Genomic DNA, 25,018 nt, shown 5'->3' on the forward strand with positions numbered 1-25,018 from the left:
TAAATATATTAACAACACTTATTAATAAGATATTAAAACAATGTAATATAAAAAGAATTTTACAACATGCAAAACAATAGTTATTATAAAAACTAAAAAAGAATGATTAATATACAAATATATGCGAAATATTTAAAGAAATAAGATACATGATGTAAACAATCTAAAATAATTGTACAAATGTACAAACAAAATTATTAACATGGATTAAAGCATACACATATTGAATGTATTCTAAATTAACCGATTATACAAATATAAGACTCAATAAAAAATGCATCAAGATAAGAAGGACAATTTGTAAATAAAATGACCATAAAATAGATCAATGCATAACATGCATAAATATATAGGGACTAATATTGTAAATCCTCCCAGGCCTGAATCACATCACTGTATCATGGATTAAAATGAAAATGCGCTCAAATCAGCGAGCCAAATTGAAAAAGAAAAAAAAAACAAAGCAAAGCAAAAAGGAAGTAGTTGAAGCCCCATGCGAATGCAAAGGACTTAGCGCGCAAATTAACCATTTGAAGCACCAAAGTGTGGATCCAGCTAATGGCACCGTTTTCAATTCTGCACAATCAATTCTAAAAAACTAAAATCCAATATACAGCCATTTAAATGCCAATTAAAAAAAAAAAAAAAAAGAAAAAGACCTATTCCCTCTTTTATTTGCCGTTTCAACTTCACATAATGCTCTCAATTTGGGAGGTTCCTTTCAACCTTGGAATCTCCTTTGATTTGATTTCAACAAAACAAAGAGAAGAAAGCCATGGCCTCTTCACACGGTAAGTTTTCCTTCTTTTATTTCTTTCTTTCGGTTTTGAATGTGAAAAATAAACTAAAAAAAAATAAATCGAAAAGAAAATCAAGAGTCTCAAGAACTTTCAATCACTTTTTAATTTCAGTAACTTTTTTTATTTTGGTATGCATGTGTATTTCTGAAAAAAAGAAGAAGATCCCCCATTTACATCGTTTACATTCGGTTTTATAGCCAAAAAATGAGTAAATAAAAATACAAAAAATCCTTGCTGTAATCTGTTATTGTTTGCTGTCATTTGCTATTGTGGTTTTCGTTTGTTGCAGGTGTGCATGGCGTGGAGGAGTTATTTGCGGAACATGGCACGAGTGGAAGAATCAACTAAAGGCTGCGGTGGCTGAAGCTTCTAAGGTTTCTGCTGAAAATTCCCTAGGTGTTTTGGGCTTGGGGTATTTTGGGTTATTTAGGCTAGTTGGATTAAGTTTAATAATTTGAACCCATTATTTTAGTTGCTGGACTATGTAAGAAATGGACATTGGACTATTATTTATATATTTTTTAGTTTTATTTTTTTTGTTTTGGTTTTAGTGTAAGCCCGGGCACAAATTGGGTCTTACAATGACCAATTGTAAAATTGTATAAGGTTAGAAACATTTCATTTTGTCATCTCACCTTTGAGTTTTATATTGGCATGATCAGTTATTAGTGTGTGATTGCAGAGCAGAGGAGTCTGAGGGAGAAACTCGGCAATTAACTTTTTTTTTAGCTAATTAAAGATCATGTTTTTGTTTTAAAAAAAAAACTTTAATAGCATTTTAGTAGTAATTACTAAAATTACGGCAACAACATTTTAGTAATAATCTCGATTGGGTTAATAAAAAATAGGCGAACTGAGGCATGGACAGATGTATGTGTAACAACACTGTAAAATCACTTCAGCGCAACTGCCTCTGCTGTTTTCTCTTCTATTATTCTAGTTACTATTTCCGTAATCAAGTTCTATTATGTTTCTAAATTCTGTGAACCTTCTTAAAAATTCCACCTTTGTGGACAAGTAATTTCTTTTCACAAAATTATTAATAAATTCTTTTATAATTTTTTATTAATTAAATTATTTTTGAATTTCGAATTTATTTTTTTATTATTACATATGGATGTTAAGTGACATTTTTTACTTAGATCAAAATTTTACGTGACACGTTCTGTTGGAGTCACATTTTAATTAATTTTTTAATGATAATATTTTTTTAAACAAAAATGGATGGCCTGCACCGGTTAACAACTTTTGTTTTTTAATAAGGGTTAAATCAAATGTCCATTATACTGATTTGTCAGTGCAACTTAGTCTTCCTCACTTAGGTGACTTTGATTATTCGACTACGACTTTTCGTTATCGCTGAATAAAAGATTAAACTATTTTATTATTAAAATGAAGACTAAAGCGTTAAAAGCTGTTCAGTCTCACACGCTCCTCACAGTCTTCTTAAACACCATTGTTGATTGTCCATTAACTGTTGTTCTTCTTCCCTGCCCAAGTTTTTAGGATTCCACAATCAAAACTAAAACTCCCTTTGTTGGGTCACCTAATGGCTACTTTAGCTTTATTTCTACTTGTATTCCCAGGCGCTTGTCTCGCTAGGCATCGATACCAGGACTGCGGCTCTGTTTTTTGTGGAAATTTGAATATCAGTTATCCATTAGGATTAAAAAACCAACCTCTTCATTGTGGTTACCATAACCTCGAACTCGAGTGTGAGAAGAACAACCGCACCACTTTGGTTTTAGGAAAAGGAAAATTCTTTGTCCAACAAATCTTTTACAAAAATGATTCAATGGGAGCTGTTGATGCGAGCTTGGATATGGATAAGGAGTAAACTGAATTCATTGATTATTAGAAAGAAGCACCAGCTGAGTATTTAACACCAGAAGTGCGTAACTAACTGTTAACTGACTCATAACAACTAACTCAACTAACTAGTTTGACTAGTTTATACAATTAATATTTCTTTCATTCCATAACAAATTGCAACTCCCTTCCTCTCAGTTATACAAATCTTAATCCCTGTGTATCTCCATATGATATTTATGTCTATATATATAATGATTATCTTTCTAGACATGATCATATTAATCGAGCTTTCTTTATGAAAGTTTTAAATTGCACAAAATCAATAAAATTATCTACGTATGTTGATGCCTCTCGTTGTACCACCAAACCCAATTCCTCTTCCCCATTAAGTTCCTATGTCTATTTTCTAGATCAAAATACCCCTCCATCTGATTTCAATCAATTTTGCACTGTGGAAGCCGAGGTTCCAATTATGGTTGATAATATAATAGGCATGTCTACTCAGGATATCTACAACAAACTATCAGAGGGCATTGTGGTTTCATGGAGTACCTACAATCGCTGCAGCTATAAACGTTCATTTCAAGACGTGCAAGTTTCTTCAAAGATCTCAGTTCTATATATAGCTTTAGGTTTAGTGTGGTTAATTAGATCATCTGTTAGAATTAAGTGACCCGAATCCTTATTTAAATAAAATACAGTGATAAAATTAAAAAAAAGAAGAAACCATATAGAATTACACTTCTTTTATTTTATTTTAGAATAAGATTTTTTAAACCTTATTAAATTCCATCTATTTGATATTGATTAGAATAAGGTATTTCAGTTTTACTAGAATATGGCTTTACAAGCCTATAAATAGACATAGTCTATCCTCTTGTAATTATTCGAATTCGACATAGTGAATTTTCTTCTCTTCTGCCCATGGTTTTTTCTCGAAAGGGTTTCCACGTAAAAATCTGTGTGTTTATTTTATTTTATTTTTAACAAATTGGTATCAGAGCTTCCGAGTTGTTCATCTCGATCACAGTAATTGTATCTTTGAAGTATAAAATTCTGCTGTTGGATCGCAAAACTAGATTTGCATTGTGGCAGATTAAGATGCAAGCAGTTCTTGCGCATATAGATCTGGAGGATGCCCTGCTAGGGATAGATAAGATGCCTTCGACATTAACAGATGAAGAGAAGAAGCGTAAGGATTGAAAGGCATTAACACAATCACATCTGCATTTGTCCAATGAAATTTTGCAAGATATGATGAAAGAGAAAACCGCCGCTGCATTATGGAAGAGGCTAGAACAAACATGTATGTCGAAATCTCTAACAAGCAAGTTGCATATGAAGCAACGTCTTTATGCTTATTATTTGGAGGAAGATGCGTCTGTACATGAACACTTAACAGTGTTTAAAGAAATTTTCTCAAACTTGGAAGCCATGGAGGTTCAGTATGATAAGGAAGATCTAGGGTTGATTCTACTTTGTTCGTTGCCCCAGTCTTATTCAACCTTTAGAGACACGATTTTATATAGCCGCGAGTCTCTCATAGTTGATGAGGTTTATGATTCTTTGACCTCGTATGATAAGATGAAGCATTTTGTGGTTAAACCCCACTCTCAAGGAGAGGGTCTCATTGTTCGTGGGAGACAAGATCGGAATGCTGATGATGATCGTGGAAGGACATAGGAACGGAATCCTCGCGGTAAATTTAAGGGTAGATCAAAGTCTTCAAACAGAGGTAAAACTTGTAACTTCTGCAAAAAGAAAGGGCACATTAAATCTGAGTGCTACAAGCTACAGAATAAGACTAAAAGGGAGCCTGCGAATCAAAAGGGAAAACAACTAAAAAATTTCGGTGAAGCTGATGTTGTAGAAGACTACAACGATGGTGAACTTCTAGTCGCTTCTGTCAATGATTCTAAAGTAAGCGAGGAGTGGATACTTGATTCAGGCTGCACCTTCCACATGAGTCCCAATCGGGATTGGTTTACAACTTACAAAACAGTGTCTGAAGGTGTTGTTTTGATTGGAAATAATGCTTCGTGTAAAATCGCATGTGTTGGAACAATTAAAGTTAAGATGTTTGATGGAGTTGTCAGAACACTTAGTGACGTACGACATGTTCCAGAATTGAAAAGAAATTTAATTTTGTTGAGTACTCTTGATTCAAAAGGGTACAGATACACAGCTGAAAGTGAGGTTTTAAAGATTTCCAAAGGTTCCCTTGTTGTGATGAAAGGGCAGAGAAAGATTGCCAAGTTATATGTTGCAAGGTCCTACTGTTACTGGTGATGCAGCTGTCGCTTCCTCTTCCTTGTCAGATGATGATATTACTAAACTTTGGCATATGCGCCTAGGGCATATGAGTGAGAATGGCATGGCAGAATTGAGCAAAAAAGAACTTCTTGAGGGGCAAGGAATTTGCAAACTGAATTTTTGTGAGCACTGTGTTTTGGGGAAGCAAAAGAGAGTTCGATTCACCAGAGGAATCTATAACACGAAGGGAACGTTCGAGTATATTCATTCTGATCTGTGGGGGCCATCCAGAGTGCCTTCGAGAGGTAAAGCTAATTATATGCTAACCTTTATTAATGATTTTTCTAGAAAAGTTTGGGCGTTCTTCCTGAAGCAGAAAAGGGATGTGTTTTCCGCATTTAAGTCTTGGAAAATTATGATTGAAAAACAGACCAGAAAACAAATAAAATACCTCCGTACAGACAATGGCTTAGAGTTCTGTTCGATGAGTTTAATAGATTGTGCAAGTCAGAAGGGATCGTGAGACACTTGACAGTTCACCATACTCCACAGCAAAATGGCGTTGCAGAACGAATGAACAAAACGATCATGGAGAAGGTTCGATGTATGTTGTCAAATACCAACTTACCAAAGTCGTTTTGGGCAGAAGCAACCTTTAATGCATGTTTTTTGATCAACGGATTTCCATCCGTTGCCATTGAGAAAAAGACTCCACAAGAGGTATGGTTTGGTAATCTTGCTAATTATTCTGATTTAAATATTTTTGGGTATCCTGCGTATGCCCATGTTGATAATGGAAAATTGGAACTGAGATCCATTAAATGCGTTTTTCTTGGTTATAAAGCTGGTGTAAAAGGGTATAAGTTTTGGTGTCCTGAAAATAAAAAAGTTGTGATTAGCAGAGATGTTGTTTTTGATGAAATTGCTATGCTACCTAACTTATCTCTTAAAGACTCTTCCAATAAAGAAAATCAAAAGCAGGTGGAGCATCAGATTAATACAGAGTCGACTCCTTAAGCTAGTACAAAAATTAAGAATAGAGTTGCTTCTTCACCGCAATACTCTATCGCCAAAAACACAACTATAAGAGAAATTAAACCTCTAAAGAAGTATGCTGAGGTTGATCTAGTTGCTTATGCTTTAAATGTGGCTGAAGATATAGATACGAATCAAGAGCCATCTAATTATTCTGAGGTGGTTAGTTGTAAAGACTCAGAAAAGTGGATGTTTGCCATGCAAGAGGAGATGGAATCACTCCACAAAAATAGAACATGGGATCTTGTAAAACTTCCTAAAGGTAAAAAGGATGTTTGTTGTAAATGGGTGTTTAAAAAGAAAGAAGGGACTCTAGGAGTTGCAGAACCCAGATATAAAGCAAGGCTTGTTGCAAAGGGTTACAGTCAAATTCCAGGAGTGGACTTCACAGATGTGTTCTCCCCAGTTGTTAAGCATAGTTCAATTCAAGCTTTGCTTGGTATTGTGGCCATGCATGATTTGGAGCTTGAGCAGTTAGATGTAAAAACTGCATTTTGCATAGAGAACTTGAGGAGGATATTAGCATACAACAATCAGAGGGTTTTACAGTCTCAGAAAAAGAGGACTATGTTTGCTTGCTGAAAAAGTCCCTTTACGGTTTGAAATAGTCACCAAGACAGTGGTACAAGAGGTTTGATTCCTTTATGACTTTTCATAATTTCAAAAGAAGTAGTTTTGACAGTTGTGTTTACTTTAAGAAAAACAGTGATGGTTCTTTTGTGTATCTACTTCTTTATGTTGATGACATGTTGATAGTAGAAAAAGATAAATGAGAGATAAGAAATGTCAAAACCCAACTAAGTGAAGAATTTGAGATGAAAGATTTAGGACCAGCAAAAAAGATACTTGGTATGGAGATTCTCAGAGATAGAAAAACAAGTAAATTGTACCTAAGTCAGAAGGGGTACATTGAGAAAGTTCTTTGCAGGTTTAATATGCAGAGTGCTAAGCCTGTTAGTACTCCTTTAACAGCCCGTTTCAGACTTTCATCGGCTTTGCCTCCACAATTAGATGATGAGATTGAGTACATGTCACATGTTCCATACTCTAGTGCAGTGGGATCTCTCATGTATGCTATGGTTTGTTCACGTCCAAATTTATCATATGCAGTTAGTGCAGTTAGCAGATATATGGCGAATCCCGGTAAAGAATATTGGAAAGCAGTTCAGTGGATTTTAAGATATTTATGAGGTACTACTGATGTTGGCTTACAGTTTGGAAGAACTAGAGATGGAGTCATTGGATATGTTGATGCTGATTTTGCTGGAGACCTTGATAGAAGAAGATCTCTCACAGGTTATGTCTTTACCATTGGAGGTTGTGCAATCAGTTGGAAAGCCACTTTGCAAACTACATTCGCATTGTCTACCACTGAAGTTGAGTACATAGCAATTAATGAGGCTTGTAAAGAAGCTATTTGGTTGAAGGGACTCTTTAGTGAACTCAATGAAGACCTTCAAATCAGCACAGTATTTTGTGACAGTCAGAGTGCCATCTTTCTTACAAAAGATCAAATGTTTCATGAGAGAACAAAACACATTGATGTTTGGTATCATTTCGTGATATTATTGCTCGTGGTGATATAGTTGTGAGCAAAATTAGTACTCATGAAAATCCTGCAGATATGATGACTAAGTCACTTCCTATAACCAAGTTTGAGCATTGCTTAGACTTGGTTGGTGTTCATTGTTGAAGTTAAACCCTTAAGGGGTTTTGTGGAAGAGGTGGAGAACTTGTTCGTTGAGAGTTTACGATGAAGAACTTGTTCATTGAGAATTCGTGTCAAGATGGAGATTGTTAGACTTAAGTGACCCGAATCCTTATTTAAATAAAATACAGTGATAAAATAAAATAAAAGAAGAATCCATATAGAATTACACTTCTTTTATTTTATTTTAGAATAAGGTTTTTTAAACCTTATTAAATTTCATCTATTTGATATTGATTAGAATAAGGTATTTCAGTTTTACTAGAATATGGCTTTACAAGCCTATAAATAGACATAGTCTATCCTCTTGTAATTATTCGAATTCGACATAGTGAATTTTCTTCTCTCTGACCGTGGTTTTTTCCCGAAAGGGTTTCTACGTAAAAATCTGTGTTTTTTTTTTAATTTTATTTTTAACATCATCAAATTGAGATATTTTGGTTTAAAGCAATTGCCTCTACCTTATTCTTCTACTGCTAGCTAAGTATCATGCTTTAGTACTCGAAAGTTATAATTCCTTCCAACTTAATTGGTACAGTTGTTGTCACTAAAAAATTTGTGCTTATGTAAAGAGTTTGGTTTTATATGCAACAAATGATGGTTTTAAACTCTAATGTTTGATATGTAATTAGTACACAGCTAATTTGTTAATAGTAAAACATTTAATAAGTTTTGAATCAAACCCACCAATCTGTTTCTTTGGGTGTATTCATATTGCAGATTGAATGAAGTTAAAATTGGTTTGAGAAGATACTGAAAGAGCTTTGAACATTTCATTTTCCATCGGCCCTATCGACCCCTTGCTAATGAAATGTATAAAAGTATGATTTGCAGAGTTTATTTGCATGTTTATATTTTACTATTTTGTTCTTTAATTATAATTAGAGGTGATCATGGGCCGGGCCGGGTCGGGTTCGGGCCGGGCCCATATAAATTTTAGGCCCATCTACTAGGCGGGCAGGCCCGGCCAAATATGGGCCTAAAATTTTGCCCAAGCCCGCCCGAAATAAAATTACTAAGCTCGAGCCCGGCCCGGCTATTATATTAAATTTTTTATTTCATTAAATAAAAACTTTTAAAAATATAATAAATCAAATATATTTAAAAACATAAAACAAATATTAAAACAAATAAAATAATACTAAAACAATTCTTAAAACAATACACAAATTAATAATATAATAAAAATGGTTATATTAAAAATTTAAAATAATTAAAATAAAATAAAATATATATATATTAATATATAATTAACTGGCCAGCCAAAAACCTTACTGAGGCCTGCCCGCTTTTCTAAACGGCCTCGTTTTTTTGCCCAAGCCCATTTTTCGGGCCTATATTTTTACCCAAACCCTCTCATTTTTCAGGCGGGCCTTCGGGCCGGGCCGGTAGTAGCAGCCGCCAAACCCATGATCAGCTCTAATTATAATGATATACATATCTTTTATCTTTGTATTTCTACAGCAATTTATGATCACTCTATTGAAGCAACAGGTATGTTTGTGGACTCAAATTTTATATATACGAAAACAATGCGCAATAGAAACAATAATCCAAGATATTTCTCTTGATTTAAAAGTTAAAAAATCTATAAAAGGCACATTAAAAAGATCTATCTTAATTTTATCTTCGTTTGGTATTGAACAAGAAACACAATGCATCAATGATGGTATAAAATAAGTCAACTGCTATCTAAAAATTAATTACATAAATTAATAAAGTGCATCTCTCTTCCAAATACCTGTCATATTATAGAATTTTTTTAAGAATGTAGCTTATATGTTATTTGATTTATTTCAAGTACTAATTTACTACCTTGTGTTTCTACAAAGTTGGAGTTATCTTATTCAGGCCTTTCTCTGGGATATTTTGCTTGCTTGCTCTTGTTATGTATAAATTGAGAAGGAGACACTTATCCATGGATGATATCATCGAAGACTTCCTTCAAAGTTAAAACAATCTAGTGCCGATTAGGTATTCTTTTAAAGAAATCATAAAAATGACTAGAAGTTTTAAAGAAAAATTAGGTGAAGGGGGTTATGGTTCGGTGTTTAAGGGAAAGCTTCGTAGTGGACATCATGCGGCTGTAAAACTGTTAGATATGTTAAAGGGTAACGGCCAAGATTTCATAAATGAAGTTGCTTCTATTGGGAGAATTCATCATGCCAATATGACAAAACTTACTGGATTTTGCGTAGAGAGATCAAAGCAAGCTTTGGTATATGACTTCATGTCAAATGGATCTTTAGATAAAATCATATTTTCCAAAGAAAACACATATACTTTGGGTTGGAAAAAAATATTTGATATTGTACTTGGGGTGGCTCAAGGAATAGACTACTTGCATCAAGGATGTGAGAGGCAAATTTTACATTTTGATATCAAGCCACACAACATTCTTCTAGATGAGAATTTTATTTCAAAAGTTTCAGATTTTGGTCTTGCTAAATTGTATTCGGTAGATGATAGTTTTGTCTCTCTCACTGTAGCACGAGGGACAATAGGATATATTGCTCCTGAATTGATTTACAAAAATCTTAGAGGTATCTCATACAAAGCCGATGTTTATAGCTTTGGAATGCTACTGATGGAAATGGTAGGAAGAAGAAAAAATGTGAATGCATTCGCTGACCACACTAGTCAGATATATTTTCTAACTTGGATTTATGATCGATTGGATCACGGAGAGGACATAGAGTTTGGAGATGTTTCTGATGCTGAAAAGGTAATGGTGAGGAAGATGATAATAACAACATTTTGGTGTATACAATTACTGCCGACTAATCGTCCTTCAATGAGTAAAGTCTTGAAAATGCTTGAAACTGATGTTGAACTCCTTGAGATGCCTCCCAAGCCATTTTATCAACTTCCTCTTGAAACATCAATGGAAGTTCATAGTGGTAAGAACTTAAATGATGAGACAAGTACTTCACTGGAGACTGTTACTAATGACCAATTCTAAAATTGTATAAGATTAGAAATATTTCATTTTGTTACCTCGCCTTTGAGTTTTATATTATTTATAAGAATTTGTTAGGGTTTGTGACTAATTTTATCTGGAGGAAGTATGAAGCTCAGTCTGGAACTTAAGCAACAAAGTAATAAATCTGGATAAAGAATGAAGAGAACCTTGAAAAACAGAATGAAAGCAAAGAAAGAGAGTAGTTTTGGATGAAATTCTAATGAATTTTCATTAACTTGAATGAAGGCTAAAAGCCAATACATATCCCAGGCACAAGCTGGTCAAAATGAACAAATTTCACCTAAACAAACACCTACTACCACTAAGCAATATTGAAACTTGTAAAACATTGCTTGTACACTTTGCAAGTTGATTTATCAGCTCAATACTACCTAACTGTGTCATTCACTTAGTTTGAATCTGACTAAGTTACAAAATATTGATTGAAGTAACAAAATGAAACTGAAATAGAACAGTAGCATTAACATCCTCAGTTGCATGTATTTCATCCAGTAATGTTGCAGCAGCTTGATCTATTTCTTTATACTTCATCTGCATAACTTACATTGCATGAATTTCTCCTTGGTTGCATGAGCTGCATGGAGGCCAACTTCAACAGAATTGCTGGCATGATCACCTATTATTATGTGATTGCAGAGCAAGAGGAGTCTGAGGGAGAAACTCTGCAATTAAAGTAATGATTCATTGGCCGGTGGTGAGTCAGAGTATACTTCATGGTGACAAAGATGCTGGATGTCTTGTTTCCATTTTTGTTGTTACAATGCTCGAGTTGAAGTATTTCTACACTTTGAGTGTGATGTCTTGTCTTTCTTTTAATCATTTTTGTTGTTGTGTTTGTGAATATTGGCATTATTGTTTTTGTTTCCTGTCTAGTTTTCTTACAAAAACAATTAAGTTCCTTTTTTGTTGTTTTTGTAAGAATTAATTCTCCACAATTTTATAAGAATTAATTATTGTCCATGAGCTTTGAGTAAGTCACTCTTTCTCCACAATTAATGCTTCTTTTCAAAAAGAAATATACTTCATATATTTCCCTGACTTAGTTAGGAACTTAATTGTTAATCCCATTGTTCTTCTTCCCAACCCAAATGTTTAGGATGCCACAACTAATAGCAAAACTCCCATTGTCGGGTCACCTCATGGCCGCCTTTGCTTTATTTCTACTTATATTCCCAGGTGCTTGTGTCTCTAGGCATTGAAACCAGGATTGTGGCTTTTTTTTTTTCTCTTCTAAGTTTGAATATTAGATATCCCTTCCAATTAAAAAATCAACGTCGTCAGTGGGGTTACCACAAAGCCTTGAGCTTGAGTGTGAGAATAATTGCACTACTTTGGTTTTAAGATAAGAGAAATTATATGTTCAAGAATTTTTTTATGAAAATTATACAATGCAAGTGGTTGATGCGGGCCTAGACAAGGATGATTGCAATCCCTTTCCTTCTTTTTCTGTATATGATCTTCCTTATCTCCGGGAAGTTCGTATCATGACTATTCTAATGGTTATTCATATGATGCCAACATTATGTATGTAGTTAATTGCACGAATCCTACAAAATCATATCTCTATTTTGATGCCATTTGTTGTATTACCAAATCCAATATCTCTTCCCTTCCAACTTTCTACTCCTATTTTTTAAATGGACATACCATTGCATCTGATTTCCATCAATTTTGCATTGTGGAAGCCGAAGTTCCAATTTGATTTATAATATAACAAACATGTCTACGTTGGATATCAAAGAAAAGCTAAAGGAGGGTATTTTTCTTTCATGAGATTACTGCTATTACTAGAGCTGCTCCTACGAAAACAAACTTTGATTTCAGTATGAGTGAGTTTCTTGATGTGTTTAGAACATCTTTCTTTTTTGATAGGCCAGTTTAGAACATCTACCTCTGCTTTTTGATATGTAAGTTTCATTATGCTAATTAAGTATATCTTTAATAAAATAATTATAGTTGTTAACTCAACACAGGATTTTGAACATGATTTTCAATAGTGTAAATCCTTAAGAATTTAGGAAAATGTCCAAGTGTACTACTTATGATGCTTGGATTATTCTCAAAACTCCAAACTCCACATGAAAGGACAATGCTTCAAATGTTAAGTACCAAGTTTTAGAAATGAGAATGTCAGAAAATGAAAGTCTTTCAATTTTTTATGCCAAATTATGTAGTGGCGGACCCATTGAATAAGATTGTAATGTATGGACTTCAATGATAATCTTACTGTTTTTGTGTAATGGCCTTCATTTCTCTATTTTGATCTCTGTTTATTATTTGAGCTTTATTCATCTCCATCTTACACTTCTTTTTATAAGGTTTAGAAGAATTAAAAATGGTCTCGAAGCAACAACTAGATAGGATTCATTTATCAATTTGTTTGGTCAAAAACAATATAATAGACGCAAAAAAAAAAGGGGGGGGGGAGGTAATGGTTGTTCATTAACTTTTTCTTGGAGGTCCAAATGTTATGCCTATCTATCAGTTCTAAACACATAATAATGCTACTTTTCTATTTTTCAGAAATAGGAAGCAAGGAAAAGAAAAGAAAAAAACAGAGAGAAGAGAGTGTCGTAACCATTTTTTTTGAAAAAACGGGAATCGACTTAGATTTTTGGAAATGGAAACGAATAGAGGAGTCGCCACCAATCTTTTTTGATGAGGTGTGATCGGATCACCTTAAATTAATCATTTTAATAAAAGTTAAGATTTACTAAAACGATAATTTTTGGTCTACGAAAATTAGAAAATGAGTTCGGGAGTCGGTTACACACGAGGAAGGATTAGCACCCTCGATACACCCAAAATTGGTACCTAGTTGATTATTAGTGTCTTAGTGTCGAAAATTTGAAAACTTGAAAGAATTTAAAATACGATCCCTCTTTGTAAAGAAAATGCTCAAATGTTAAAGACCTTCTCGTCTCACAATATAAAATGTCACATCCAGTAAGTTAGGACACGACATCTTGAATTTTCGAGAGCGAGCTTTCCTTTTATATAAAAATTCGTGTATTTCAAAAGGTTATTCAGTTAGTTAAGGTGAACGAGGAAAATCGAAACCCAGTAAGTTAGGGCACGTTTCCTCGAATTTCCGAACACCGAATATTGCCTTTACTTGCAAAAATCTTATTTCGAGGTAACAAAATGCTATATCCGGTAAGTTAGGGCACAACACGTCGTATCTCGGAGAATAAGCATTTTTCAAAACTCATGTCGCGATTTAAAAGAGTATTCCATTATTTAGGTTAAAGGAGAAAAATCGAAACCTAGTAAGTTAGGGCACGATTGTCTCGAATTACCAAATACAGAATATTACTTTTATGAAAGAATTATTATTGGGTTGGATATAATGATAATAATAATAATATTAAAGTAAAGTAAACAATAATACTATATATAAAAATATATATATATATATGTATATAATAGAAATACACACTACTATATAATAATAATAATAAATATAGAAATACAAAAAGCAAATATAATAAAAATATTAAATTAAAGTAATAAAAACAATACTATATATAAATATATATATATTCATAAAAATATACACTAATATATAATAATAATAGTAATAGCAAAAATAATGAAAATATGAGTAATATTAATAATATATTAGAATACAAAAGTAAAGTAATAACAATAGGGTGATAATAATAATAATAATAATACAAACAATAATACATATATATACATATATAATAATAGTAGGCGAAATAAAAAATAATAGAAGTAACAATAATGATAGTAATAATATAAATAAATATGGAGAGGGTATATATAATATAATAATAATATAAATAATAATATATACATGAGAAATAATAATAATAATAATATAAATAATAGTAAGAATGATAAAATAAAAAAAAATAAAACAAAGCTCTCAACTCTCTCCCTCTTTCCCCATTCCGGCCATGGTCCTGTTAAGACTCAGGCGCGCCAGCATCAAGTCGTCTGTCTTTTGCAGCCGTTCTTTTACCACCGTCTTGTGATGGTGGAATTTAAAAAATGTATTAGTTTTTGTTTTCTTTTTAATTTTTATATCTAAATATATGTATACTATTTTTTAAAGAAAAGAAAAAAAGAAAAAATGTTTATATGTACCAAAAAAGTGAAAATAAAAAGGAAAAAGAAATAAAAACCTTAACGCGTTTGAATCTTTTGTTCTTCAATACTCGCTTTGTTTATTTCAGATTTGCTTGCAAACCTTTTGCTTTTACATTCTTCTCTTTTTTTTTGTATCAAAAAAACCTTTCAAAAATACAATTCTTTCCTCCTCCCCTTTTACAATGGACTTTTGGTTTTTGCTTTTATAGCCATCTTACATACATTTCTTATCATTCTATGTCTCTTCTCCATTTGATGGTGTAGGTGTAAGTGGGAGACAAGGTGGTGGAGTAGGTGCAAGTGGGAGGCAAGGTGGTGGAGTAGGTGCAAGTGGGAGGCAAGGTGGCTAGGGTTTTGTCTTTTTTTTTTTTTTAAAATAAGTTTAGGTTGTATTGGGCTAGGGTTTTTATTATTTGGGCTTAGTTTTGGGTCTGATTTTGTAATCGGGTTTGTGAATTGGGTAGGATTTAGGTTTGATATTAATTTGTTGGGCTGGGCAAATTTGGGCCTCTATAGCTGCCCCTCTTTGCTCATTGTCGTGTAATGAGAATGGAGCAAAGACTTAAAAATGGCCAAATTTACCTGGTCTCACCCGATCTCGACTTCTTCTGTGCTCCACTTCTTCATGTAGCCTCACTTCAGTCTATTACATCTTGATGCTCCGATCTATTCCACTGTAACTTCAGAAAAATAAGACTTGTGACTTCAATCTTCTCCGCCGAAACTTCAAGGAGATCTGCTGTGGCTTTTAACCGCTCCAAGCCATTTCAAGGAGAAGAGATCCGCTGAAACTTCAAGGAGGTACGAATAGTGGCTTCGAGCCTCTCCAGTGCCATTTCAGGGAGAAGAAAGTTGTAATTTTCAGCTTGGTACCCTACTGCTTAAGGGTTTAAGGCCCATCGTCTTCGATCTGTTTCCCTACTACTTAGGGTGTTAAGATCTGTAAATTTAGCCTGTTACCCTACTGTTTAGGGGTTAAGGCTTGTCACCTTCGATCTGTTTCCCTACTACTTAGGGGGTTTAAGATCTGTAAATCTTCAGCCTGTTACCCTACTGCTTAGGGGTTTAAGGTTTGTCACCTTCGATCTGTTTCCCTACTGTTTAGGGTCTGTAAATTTTGCCTGTTACCTTACTGCTTAGGGGTTTAAGGCTTATCGTCTTTGATATGTTTCCCTACTGCTTAGGGGGTTAAGATCTGTAAATTTAGCCTGTTACCCTACTGCTCAGGGGTTTAAGGCCCATCGTCTTCGATCTATTTCCCTACTGCTTAGGGGGTTAAGATCTGTAAATTCAACCTGTTACCCTACTGCTTAGGGGTTTAAGGCCCACCATCTTCGATCTGTTTCCCTACTGCTTAGGGGGTTAAGATCTGTAAATTTAGCCTGCTACCCTACTGCTTAGGGGGTTAAGGCCATCGCTTTCAATTTGCTCCACTACTGCTTAGGGGGATAAGATCTGTAAATTCAGCCTGTTACCCTACTGTTTAGGGGTTTAAGACCCTTCGTCTTCGATCTGCTCCACTACTACTTAGGGAGATAAGATCTACAATTTGGTCTGTTACCCTACTGCTTAGGGGTTTAAGACCCTTCGTCTTTGATCTATTTCCCTACTGCTTAGGGGGTTAAGATCTGGAAATTCAGCCTGTTACCCTACTGCTTAGGGGTTTAATGCCCTTCGTCTTTGATCTGCTCCACTACTGCTTAGGGAGATAAGATCTGCAATTTGGTCTGTTACCCTACTGCTTAGGGGTTTAAGACCCTTCGTCTTCGATCTGCTCTAATACTGCTTAGGGAGATAAGATCTGTAATTTGGTCTGTTACCCTACTGCTTAGGGGTTTAAGACCCTTTGTTTTCGATCTGCTCCACTACTGCTTAGGGAAATAAGATCGTAATTGGTCATTACCCTACCGCTAGGGGTTTAAGGCCCATCAACCTCGATTTGTTTCCCTACTTGCTTAGGAGATAAGATCTGCAAATTCATCGATTCTAGGGACATGACCAGAGAATCAGTTCCATGTATTTATGCTTATGTCAAAGAATTAGAATGCTATGATCAAAATGAATTAAATGTTCCTAATTAGATGCACTTATGAATGATCTATGAATGTATGAGTGCAGCATGTTGTGAGCCTGAATCCCTGTTTAGGTTGCCATTGCTCTTTGTTCATCAAGGTTCCTTCACAGAAATGGTACCCTGTCTTCTTGTTCAACTCAAATTTTGAACAGAAAACCCGAAGAGGTAGTCCTAATTTAAACTCTTTCTTCTCAGATGCTCCCAATCTTTGAGTTTGGTTAGTTCTAAAAAATAGTCCTGTTTCAGGTTCCTGTACTATTTAGAAACTTTCAGGGTAATATGCAGAACTCTTTTTGCGAAAATAGCTTTAGTCCATTAATCATCATTTCAATGCAAAATGCTTGAAAAAGATCATAATAATGACAAAACTAAAATTTATCAGAAATAACATTTGAAGGGAATAGATTAATCACAGTCAACAAACATTGCTGGAATAAAAAATGAATAAAAGGGAATAGGTGCCCCAAATACCACAGTGTGAGCTTCTTTGCACGAACTTCTTGAGGACTCCCTTTTTGCCCAATATGTGCTTAGGGGATCTAGAGTACCCTTGTAGATGCCTAAGACGTAACATCTCTCTTCCTTGTTAATTTAGGTATCATAAGACTATCGCATGCCCCACCTTTGATCAAAATTTGAATCGCCCTTTACGGGTTTTCAATCCAAAATCCCTTTGGTCTCAAGGTGCTCTTTGCGAGTTTTCACCCTGGCCTCTCCCTCCCCTTTTTTTTTTTTATTTTTAGGCGAAGTATTTCTTAACCGAATCCGAATTCACGGGATTGGGTAAGGTCTTGCCATCCATTTCAGCCAATATCAATGCTCCTCCAGAAAAAGCCTTCTTTACCACATAAGGTCCTTCCCAATTCGGCATCCATTTCCCCCTGAAATCCTTTTGTATAGGCAGGATCTTTTTCAACACTAGGTCTCCCTCGTGGAATTCCCTAGGACGAACCTTTTTGTTGTAAGCTCGCATCATTCGCTTTTGGTACATCTGACCATGGCGAATAGCCCTTAGCCTCTTTTCTTCAATCAGATTCAACTGATCGTATCGGATCGGATCCTTCGCTTCGTCAACTTTAATTCTGACAAAACTCTGAGGGAAGGAATCTCGACTTCGATAGGTAAAACTGCCTCCATCCCGTAGACCAATGAGAAAGGCGTTGCTCCGGTGGAAGTCCTGACAGATGTTCGATAAGCATAGAAGGCGAATGGTAGCTTCTCATGCCAATCTTAATAAGTTTCTATCATCTTTCCCACAATCTTCTTGATGTTCTTATTGGCTGCTTCGACTGCACCGTTCATCTTCGGGCGATACGGTGACAAGTTGTGGTGTCTAATCTTGAACTGCCTGCAGACCTTTGCTATTGTATTGTTGTTCAAATTCAACGCGTTGTCAGATATGATCCTTTCCGGTATTCCATATCGACAAATGATTTCCTTTTTTAGGAACTTGCTAACTGCCGATTTTGTAACATTGGCATATGAAGCGGCTTCCACCCACTTGGTGAAATAATCAATGACCACAAAGATGACACGATGCCCATTTAAAGCTTTTGGTGATATTGGCCCAATCACATCCATGCCCCACATCGAGAAAGGCTATGGCGAAATCATGACATGCAGAGGTGAGGGAGGTACATTAATCTTGTCTCCATAGATTTGGCACTTATGACATCTTTTGGCGTAGTTAATACAGTCTCCTTCCACGGTGGGCCAATAATAACCAAACCTCATAATTTGCCTGGCCATTGTAAAGCCATTAGCATGTGTCCCACAGACGCCCTCATGGACTTCCTCTAAGATTTTCTTAGCCTCTATAGCATCTACACATCTCAACAGTACTTGATCCTTCCTTTTTTTGTATAGGATCTCCCTATCTAAGACATAGTCATGGGCCAGTCTTCTTAACGTTCTTTTGTCGTTCTCAGTAGCTTGGTCGGGGTACTCACAATTCTTCACATATCGCAGGATATCATGGTACCAAGGGTGATCATCATTTTCTTCTTCTTCTTCGAGGTTGTAACAATGAGCCGGGGCCTCGTAAATGCTTATTTGGATTAGTTTCACATCCTCTGGTTGGTTCACCTTGATCATAGAAGCTAAAGTTGCTAGGGCGTCAGCAATCTGATTTTCCTCTCGCGGGAGGTAGCAGAAGACAATACTCTTTAATTAATTCAAGGATCAGCCTTCGATAATTGATCAACTTGGGGTCTCTCGTCTCCCATTCACCTTTAAGTTGATAAATCACTAGGGCAGAATCTCCATATACCTCTAACACCTTGATTTTACGTTCTATGGCCACACGTATTCCTATGATGCATGTTTCGTATTCTGCCATATTGTTCGTGCAGTCAAAATCCAATTTACTAGTGAAGGGATAATGATCTCCGTTCGGGGATACCAGGACTGCCCCGATTCCATTACCCACGGCATTTGATGCTCCGTCAAAGTTTAGCTTCCAAGGATGACCTTCTTGAGGGTCTTCTTCAGTGGTTGCTATGCACATTAGATCTTCATTTGAGAAGTTAAAGTTTAGAGGCTCGTAGTCCTCTAGGGCTCTACTGGCTAGAAAATCTGCTATCGCACTCCCTTTTACGGCCTTCTGGTTCACATAGACTATATCGAATTCAGAAAGTAGAATTTGCCATCGGGCCATTCTCTCGTTCAAGGCAGTCGACTCTATCAAGTACTTCAGAGGGTCCATTTTAGAGATTAGCCAAGTTGTGTGATACAACATGTATTGTCTCAGTCTTCGGGTTGTCCAGATTAAGGCACAACACAACTTTTCAATGAACGAGTATCTCGTCTCACACTCAGTAAACTTTTTACTGAGGTAATATATCACTCTTTCTTTACTTCCTGATTCATCGTGTTGGCCAAACACGCATCCCATAGAATTTTCAAATACCGTCAAATACAGTATCAGTGGCTTATCTGGACTAGGTGGTGTCAACACTGGGGTATTAGACAAGTATTGCTTAACTTTGTCGAACGTCTTCTGGCATTCCTCGTCCCAAACCCCAGGGTTGTGTTTCTTAATGAGACGGAATATGGGGTCACATTTCTCGGTTAGTTATGAAATAAATCGAGCGATGTAATTTAATCTTTTTAGGAATCCCCGAACTTCCTTCTGAGTTCATGGTGGAGGTAACTCTTGTATGGCTTTGACTTTATCTGGGTCAATCTCAATCCCTTTTTCACTGACCACGAATCCTAGCAGTTTTCCTGACCTGGCCCCGAAGGTACATTTTGCTGGATTGAGTTTTAACTGGAATTTCCTCAACCTCAAAAATAATTTTCTCAAGACTTGCACATGCTCTTCTTCAGTCCGATATTTGGCGATCATGTCGTCGGCGTAGACTTCAATTTCTTTATGCATCATATCATGGAATAGGGTTACCATGGCTCTCTGATATGTTGCTCCCGCATTTTTCAATCCGAACGGCATCACCTTATAGCAAAAGGTTCCCCACATGGTCACAAATGTGGTTTTATTCATGTCTTCAGGATGCATCTTGATCTGATTGTACCCCGAGAAACCATCCATGAAGGAGAAAAGTGAGTAACCTGCCGTGTTATCCACTAAGGTGTTAATATGAGGCAACGGGAAATTATCTTTCGGGCTGGCTTTGTTTAAGTCTCTATAGTCTACACACATCCGTACTTTTCCATCATTTTTAGGGACGGGGACGATGTTGGCTACCCATTCCGAGTACTTAACTACTTGTAAGAAACCAGCATCAAATTGCTTCTTGACCTCCTCCTTTATTTTCAACAAAACATCAGGCCGCATTCTTCGAAGCTTTTGCTGAACTGGCTTGCATTCTTCTTTGATGGAGAGTCTGTGTACCATAATGTCAGTACTTAGCCCAGGAATGTCTTGATATGACCATGCAAAGACATCCTTGAACTCCTGGAGTAACTCCACAAGGTCCTACTTTGTCTTAGTGGTAATGCAAGCCCCGATCTTTACTTCTTTCTTTTCTATTTCATCTCACAAGTTTACGACTTCGACGGTCTCTTTGTGGGGTAGAACCTGTTTCTCCTCGTGTTCTACCATCCTTAACAGATCAAGGGATAAGTTACAGTCTCCGTCATCCTCAAAGTTCTGAGATCTCTCTAGACACATTTCTCACTCAAAAGGAGACTCTGAGTTAGTAGCAACGTCACTCACATTGTTGATATCTAAAGACCTGTTGTAGGTGCGAAGAAAGATACAAAGAACAAGAGAATCTAAGAATAATGATATGTATGGTATGATCATGAATGAAAGAATAAAAGAATATTTGCACGAAATAAGTCAAAAGGATGCATTTCATTGAAATAACGATTTCAAACATAAGTCTATTTCAAAAAAGGACACTTATTACTCCTAAGCCCGAAGTAATAGGTGTGTTTTGAGTATTACTTTGTGTTAGTTCTAAAGACTACAGGAATCTCTTCCGCAGTCCAATTATTCAGAACACTTTCTGGCTCATAAGGGCGAATGCCTGACAAATCTTCAACTCCATTCCCTTCTTCATATGTGGCGTTAATGCTTAAGTTTTCCAACATTTCTTCAGAAAATCCTTTCCTTGTTGCTCTTCCTTCAGAGTAAATAGTCCCTCCTGACACGAATGTTCTGGATATGTGGGGAAAGGTCATCGGCTCCCACTTAACCTCTTCCCCACTTAAACGCGCTCTTCTCCTTTATTGTTTCTTCTCTTGCTCTTTTTTCTTTTGTTTTGCATCCGGCTTGAATCCTAAGCCAAAATGGTCTCGTTTGTCCATGGCATAGGTGCTTCAACCTTCCCTTGTAGGCTTCTTCCAAGCCCTTTCCCTGGCAAAGCTCCTTTCCCAACCGTCAGTAGTAGGCCCATTCTTGTAGTTTTAGAGATGCTGGGCGTCGGGATCTTATTTACTTCAACAAAAAAGGTCGCATTTACAAATTCTAGCGACCGAAAAGAACACTCTATGGCTTCATCATCTGTCCCCACATATGGTGCATTGCTGGTAATGGATGCAATGATATCTTCTTCTACATTCACGGTCACCAATCGTCCTTCCGTTATAAATTTGAGCTTTTGATGTAACGATGACAGTACTGCCCCCGCTGAGTGAATCCAAGACCTTCCTAATAAGCAATTGTAAGAGGGCCTGATGTCCATTACCAAGAAATCTATCTCGTACGTGCTAGGGCCAATTAAAAGGGGTATTTCAATCCTCCCCATTACTTTTTTTTCTGTACCATCGAACGCCCTCACCACATTTTGGCATGTTTTCATATGGGAACTATCCACTGGCAACTTATTTAATGTGGATAGAGGTAGGACGTTTAGTGCCGATCCATTATCAATCAATACCCTCGGCAATGTGAATCCCTTGCAACGTGTGGTAATGTGCAGAGCCTTTGTGGACCCCATACCTCCCGGTGGTATTTCATCGTCGTTAAAGAAAATGAAGTTGTCGGCACTTATATTGTTGATTAAGCGGTCCAGTTTGTTTACAGAGATATCGTTAGCAACATAAGTTTCATTCATCACCTTCATCAATGCGCTGCAATGGGTTTCGGAGCTCAAGAGTAAGGCCGGTACCGATATATGAGCTGGCTGTTTGTGCAACTGTTCTATGACACTATATTTGCTGTGCTTCAAGAATTTTAAGAATCCTTTTGCTTCTTTTTCAGTCACTGGCCCATTAACAGTTGGTTCAGGTCCCGCCGGCTTCTCTTTCTCTTGTTCAATTGCTAATGATTTTCCTTTAACCTGCTCAAATTTTGTATTTGGGGTATAACGCCTTCCGCTACGAGTATAAAAACCCTCATCTTGACCTTCCTCTGATGTATTAATCGGGATCTCCTCTCCCGAGATTGTCACATTGCAGCTATAGTTCCACGGTACCCTTTTGTTATCTTTATAAGGGAAAGCAACGGGCTTCTGAATTATGACCTTTGGCGCAACTTGTGCCCCGACTTCATTCATTCTCGGACGCAATATGATAACCACTGGGTGGTTGACTTTGCAAATGTCCTTCATCGACCTCTTTTCGGAAGCACACACATTTGTTTCTTCTGGGCTCCCAACATATTCGAAGAATTCCAGCTCCTTATTATCCATCAATCCTTGTAATAAAACCCTGAATTCGCTGCATTTCTGAATCTTGTGATCTTCTTGATCATGGAACTAGCCATAATTTTTTGCTTCTCGGGGTCTGACCCTTGAATTCTGTGTTATCAACCCTCTTTCCACCATTTTCTTCCATACTTCTTTCAGCGGGGTGTTCACTTCTACAATATTCACCTTAATTTTTTTCCTCGAACTCTCGATTATCGCATTTATCCCCATATCTCCATGGTTGGGTAATGGATTCTCTGCACTGGATGTATCGTCAAATTTCACGATGCCCATGTTGATGAGTCTTTCAACCAATTTCTTGAAAGTGGTACAATTTTCTATCGAGTGTCCTGTGGCTCCTGCATGGTATTCGCATTGGGCATTTGCGTCATACCATTTGGGGTATGGAGGTTGCATTGGCTTTAGATAGAATGGAGACACGACATGTGCATCGAATAAACTTTGGTATAAGTCCTTATACGTCATTGGAATGGGCGTAAATTGGAGTTTCTCCCTATTTTGCTTTGCATTGGGCTCTTGTCTGGGTGGGCCTTGCTGACCAGTGGTTGTGGACTTTGGTTGGCTTACGATGATCGATTTCGAATATGAGCTCACATTATTCATCTCGTGCTCTTTCTTCCTCGATGTTAACCTCTTGGCGTTTTCCCCAGCCTCTATTTTCCCACATCTTATTGCGTTTTCTATCATTTCTCTAGACATTACTATGTCTGAAAAACTCTTGGTTGCGCTTCCCAGCATGTGGTTAATAAAAGGTGCCTTCAGGGTGTTGATGAAGAGCATGGTGGTTTCCTTTTCCAATAGAGGGGGTTGGACTTGTGTGGCCACCTCTCTCCATCGCTGGGCATACTGCCTAAAGCTCTCATTATGCTTTTTTTCCATATTCTGTAAAGTGATTCTATCAGGGGCTATGTCTGCCACATGTCCATACTGCTTTATGAAAGCTTGTGCTAGATCTTTCCATGAACTGATCTGGGCACGACTCAGTTGGTTGTACCATCTAGAAGCGGCCCCAACCAGACTTTCTTGGAAACAATGAATTAATAGTTGGTCATTATTAACATGACTTGCCATTCTTCTGCAGAACATCGTAATATGGGCTTCCGGGCAAGTAGTCCCATTGTACTTCTCAAATTCTGGCATCTTGAATTTGTGAGGAAGCACCAAATCTGGAACCAAGCTTAAATCTTTGGCATCAACTCTATGATGCCCATCAACATTTTTTAAAACCTTAAATTTTTCCTCCAACCATTTGCAGCGTTCTTCTAACTATCTTACAGCCTCAGTTCTTTAAGTCATCTTTTTCAACCATGTCTAAATCAGGAATAACATGATTTGCAGGATTATCGCCCAAATTGAATCCTGAATCAGTTGGGAAATTTATAGGGATCCCAGCATCGACCGGCCTTTGTTGAGGCCTTATAGTGACAGATGACCTTCGGGGATATGCCTCAGGTTGGGTTTGTACGTGAGGTGGAGTGAAACCAGGGGGATGACCCTCATTCTCCTCTTCAGTGATTGCCATGGGAGTCTTTCCCTTGTCAATGGCTCTTAGTAGTTGAGCTATCTCAGCTATCATGTTCCTTTGAGCCTTCATCATTTGCTCCCTCATATCATTTTGCATTTTTTCCAATTGTCTTGCAATTGGTCCTGCATGTCTTTCTGTAACTGTTCAAATCTTTGGTCCATATTTCTCGACTTAGCGCGTGTAATGTAAGGATGTGTTGCTTCTAGATTTTCTTTCTTCCACTCTCATTCTCCCTAATAATTTTAACTAATTAGGGTCTTTCTATAAACTTGAATGCATATGATGTGATGAAATGCAAATGCATGAATGCAAAATGATGTCGATTTAGATTCAGTTTCATTTTAGAAAACGTTATTTAAGGAACAAAAATCTTTTCGTAAAACAGATTACAAATACACTTTTGCCCGTAGGCCTAGAGTCTTAACCCTATCTAATAATAATGCTAACTCTCGTCCTTTGTCTGACGATAACTCATACATCATACTCAGCGTTCTAGCTTGTATTGCCAAATCTTGCAAGTATTTAGCAACCTCTCGAATCTGAACTAGGGCCTTTTCTATGACATGATCCCTATCTCTTAATTGATCCCGAAGATGGTG

The 25,018-nt window shown here is 36.5% G+C and overlaps 1 protein-coding gene and 1 long non-coding RNA gene across 2 annotated transcripts; both read left to right on the top strand.

Moving 5' to 3' along the window:
* The first annotated feature begins 438 nt into the window (after window positions 1-438).
* LOC128279333 (uncharacterized) lies at window positions 439-1,434 on the top strand. The gene is made up of 2 exons (XR_008286152.1): window positions 439-791; window positions 1,090-1,434. It is a non-coding gene; the product is annotated as an uncharacterized LOC128279333 (long non-coding RNA).
* An 8,041-nt stretch (window positions 1,435-9,475) lies between these two features.
* On the top strand, window positions 9,476-10,570 carry LOC108481660 (rust resistance kinase Lr10-like). Its single transcript, XM_053019519.1, has one exon. It carries the CDS (start codon window positions 9,608-9,610, stop codon window positions 10,568-10,570), a length of 963 nt encoding a protein of 320 aa, XP_052875479.1. The 5' UTR covers window positions 9,476-9,607.
* Window positions 10,571-25,018: the final 14,448 nt, after the last annotated feature.

The sequence above is a fragment of the Gossypium arboreum genome, chromosome 1 (assembly GCF_025698485.1).
Source record: "Gossypium arboreum isolate Shixiya-1 chromosome 1, ASM2569848v2, whole genome shotgun sequence".
Taxonomy (NCBI): Eukaryota; Viridiplantae; Streptophyta; class Magnoliopsida; order Malvales; family Malvaceae; genus Gossypium; species Gossypium arboreum.